The sequence below is a fragment of the Monopterus albus genome, unplaced genomic scaffold (assembly GCF_001952655.1).
Source record: "Monopterus albus unplaced genomic scaffold, M_albus_1.0 scaffold75.1, whole genome shotgun sequence".
Lineage (NCBI taxonomy): Eukaryota > Metazoa > Chordata > Actinopteri > Synbranchiformes > Synbranchidae > Monopterus > Monopterus albus.
The window spans coordinates 73,937-78,074 of NW_018127955.1; the positions used below are offsets into that span (position 1 = coordinate 73,937).

Below are 4,138 nucleotides of genomic sequence, written 5' to 3' on the forward strand. Positions count from 1 at the left end.
TGTACTGGTCATGTGCTGTATCATTAACCAACATCAATCTGAACACCTGTGCTTAATATCACATCTGTGCCACAGCCAGTAGACCTATAATAGTTCTGATAAAATAGTCGGATCTATCCCACACCATAATACCATGAACATGTTCCAGCACAAGATCTGCAGCCTGCCTCTGTGGCTGCTAAGTCAGTGTCAGGGAGATTTTCCAGAGATGACTTTTGACAGTGCCCCAGCTCCTGACACTCACAATGCTCTTACTCCTGTGATTTACAGCATCTTGCTGACATCTTTACATATTAAAGTCTCTGGTTCCTAACTTTACAATTTATTTCCATATTGATCTTATCTGAGAAAATGTTATATATCATATGAATGAAGTCAATTATTCAAGCTCTTTAAAAATCATATTATTAATAGCATTCAGTGGGATAGACATCTCTTCTGAGATGTGTAGTGTAGTGCATTAATCTTAATAGAATAGTTTGACATTTCAGACATATAATGCAACATATACGTATATATTTCTGGTAAATATGTGTATTTTCTTTCATAAAGTTAAATGATCATTACTAGTGTTGTAACCAGAATTCAATTTATAACATGAAAACTATCATCATCCATGAGAAGCAGACATATAATGCAACATATACGTATATACATACGTGTTTCTGTCCTTTAATGAACATTCATTCACAAAATATACATTTGCCAAACAAACTTTGATGTTTAAAGCACAACACAGTTGCTAAGTCATGGGATTTTTTTGCATTTTAAAGTCATTATTTTCACTCATTAATTCTAAATCACATCAGGCAAAGGCTAAAATGCAGGTTTATACCACTCCAAAACACATTGCAAGGTTTGGCCAAATTGTCTGATTTGATATTAGCAAAAAATGTTCTTAAGCACTAGAAGAATTGCTTTGCTCCAATAGCATCTAATAGCCAAAGCTGTGCTTGCTACGCTACGCTTCCTACACTAAAAAAAAACAAAAAAAAAAACCTCATAGCCCATGCCACAACATGCGTGAGCCAAACATATTTAAGTATTGAAGGTTTTCACTGTGTAGATGTTAAATTATGAGCTGCAGCCTCAAAAGGCAACATTATATAGTCAGTGTGTCACTGTAATTCTTTTTCTGTTCAGGTTTATTTCCAGAGGCACAGTGAAAAGGTCCTTTCAGGTTTCCATCCTGAGCTTGGATCCTACTCCTCAAATTCACTCTTGATCATCATCAGTGGCTCTCATGACTGGGGCGTGGAGGAGGGCGTGACGGGGGAGGTGCCCTACAAGGAGGTGGACTCTGAGGTGGAGGCGGCAGCGAGCCATTTGGAGATGGGGGTGCAGAGTTTGGGCTTGCGTTGGCTAGGGGTAGGGCTCTGTTTGGGGGTGGTGTGTACATGGGAGGGCAGGTGGAGGATGGGGGAGGATTGGCCGGCAGAGGGGGAAGTGTTGAAGTTGGTGACGGGGGCAAATCGAAGAGGTGGCTGTCCTCTGATGGACGGCGCTGGTATCTGTGTGGCATGGTGTAGACAGGCGTGGAGGGATGGTTGTAGATGGGATAGCGAGGAGCAGGGTAGGATTTGCTTCGGGTGAACGTTATGCATCTGCCCTGTAATAGAGAGAAACGAGTTGATGAGCACCTAAAGAAATCACTGGTAATAGTAGAGTGTAGCATTTAACTTTACAAAGCAAATTGTAGGAAAAGAAGCTGTAACATACTCCGTGAATTTCAAATCTACTGAGGGACAGTGATTTGCAGGTTCAGAAGGGTTCAGCTTTCAGCAAATGGAAAGAGGAAATTCCTCTGTTAGTGAATGTCATGGAAGGCAGCATCTGCTCTTAATGACTTCTACAGAAACGAGCACTCCTCCAGACAATACTGCAGTTGTTTTATACCTTTGTCTACTAACTGTGCCACTTCACTGTGTCCTTGAAGCCACTATTCCTGATTTCAAGCCGCTTTGATTTAAAAATGTCTTTGGAATAAGTGTAGTTAATGTCACACACATAAGATTCCGGCTTGACTGTGTTCACTAATGCTGACCCAGAGGCCAGTATCTCTTATCCCTCATTTCCAGAGTTCTGGAAAATTCTTAAACATCTGCCTGCCAAAGATTAACACAGTTGGTTCACAGTCTTAGTAACTGTCCTGTTTTGAAAGCATGTGTGCTTATCTTACAGCCGCAAAGAGCTAATGCTGTTTATCATTGCTCCACAGAGGAAATCGCAGTGTAACGCCCTGACTTTGCATTATTCTGGTAAGTCTCACCTTATCTCCAGGATGAGGTCGCATCACAGACACTCTGTCATAGCCTTTTCTTAGGAGTACGCAGAGAGCGTCCAGTTTGCCCTAGAGACAGGTGATCATAAATAATCATACAATAAAAAAATATGTTATACCAGTGAATGAATGCAGTGCAGTAAAGGTCTATTTAACAGTACTTTAAAAGCTACATGAAAAGAGATCTTTGTGATGCTGCCAGTTTATATCTGGTCCACTTTTTGCACCAGATGTTTCTCTTTGATTCTTTCATATAAAACCTTATATGGTAGAGAGATGGATAAATAAAGAATGTATTTTGTTATTAATAACACCCGCACAACAGATTCCACATTCAGGGGTGAGCTCAGGTCAGGTCTGCTTCTTATTACCATCTATCCTGCTGACTAGTATGTGAGAAAACAAATTTTATTAACTGTTTCCTGGTAGCATATTCCAAGAAACATTTTAGGTTACAATGGATATATGCGATCAAAACCATCAGCAATAGGCCTTATACTGTATATGTTCTCATGTGATCCATGTCTTGAAATACATTAGATGACAGTAATACATCTCTGTGACATTTTAGCAAAAGGAGGAAGACTATGACATATTGTTGAAAAAGCCCTGAGTTGAGAGATGAGTTGATAGGAATTTGAAAACCAAACCAATCCATGCCATGTACAGTATAAGATAGATATCTTTAAAATGCAGTATGCAAAATATGAACAGATATCTGGTCACAAATTACAGAAGCAATGAAGAGGTAAGAAATAAGAGTAGCATAAGCAGAATGCATCCTGTCAATGAAAACAAAAGTAACTTAGAGCACCTTAATGGGAGAATACCACTTCTCAGAGCGGATAGATTTGTGCATGTTGTAGATCGGCCTTGGTAGAGGTGGATCATACTCCTGTGTAGGCATCACAACACGAGCATTTTTAGCCTTTTCCAGTTTGGCTCCTTCTTCAGTAGAGCCTTTATCTCCCCAGCGAACCTAAACAGTGGCCACAATAAGTCAAAATAAAAGTGGGAATAGAAGGGACTGAAATACCTCAACAGCAATTGAATGTCATTACATTTGGTGTTGATAGCCACAGTGTCCAGAGGATGAGCCACTATAACCTTGGTGATACCTTCATTTCTCCTCTAGCACCATCAACAGGTCAAACTTTCAAATTCGGGAGAGCCCATTTTTACTGCATCTGTTTCAAATGTAGTTAATCTTAGCAACTTCTTGCTACATTTGAACATAGAGAAAATCACTGTTTCCTACCTACGTGGAACTTAATTAAACCCAGTCCTCTGGAATCCACAAGGAAAGGGAGGTTTGCTGCCTTTCCACAAAATTTAATTGCGCCAATTTTTGTTCCAAAGTTTCAGATTTTTCACTAAACTTCTGTGGGCATAAACATTTACTTTTGAACTCAATTTACTGTTATAAATATAGCCTAATAATCAGTGACGTGCGGTGAGGTTGACAGCTGGTGAGGCACTAACTCTTTTACAGTCAAATTTACAAACACAAATTGTTTGTTAACAGACAATGCGTTGTGTTTTATATCTCATATCAGCATTCTTCACACAAACGTGACCCATATTTAATTTGAGGTAAAAATTTATTCCAATTGAGCTTATTTCTAACTAGAAATAATAAAAGTTTATGGTCTTACCTTTACTTGTACAGTACACAAAATCCATTTGTCAGGGGGTATGTATTACAAGCCCTTTTACCGTTCGAATCCAATATTAAAACAAATGTTCTCAATAAAGAAGATCCATCCATCCATCCATCCATCCATTTTCTTCTGCTTATCCGGGACCGGGTCATGGGGGCAGCAGTCTAAGCAAAGATGCCCAGACTTCCCTCCTCCG

The 4,138-nt window shown here is 39.5% G+C and overlaps 1 protein-coding gene across 2 annotated transcripts in view; it reads right to left on the reverse strand.

Annotated features, from left to right (window-relative positions):
- Positions 1–671: 671 nt before the first annotated feature.
- Positions 672–4,138, reverse strand: part of antxr1b (ANTXR cell adhesion molecule 1b) — a 15,169-nt gene continuing 11,702 nt past the window's right edge. For both annotated transcript variants that reach the window (XM_020606005.1, XM_020606004.1), the window contains 3 exons: positions 3,096–3,260; positions 2,270–2,350; positions 672–1,609 (listed from right to left, as the gene is read on the reverse strand). In XM_020606005.1, coding sequence (XP_020461661.1) covers positions 1,232–1,609; positions 2,270–2,350; positions 3,096–3,260 — 624 coding nt within the window. In that variant the 3' untranslated portion in view covers positions 672–1,231. The remainder of the gene's footprint in view (positions 1,610–2,269; positions 2,351–3,095; positions 3,261–4,138) is intronic.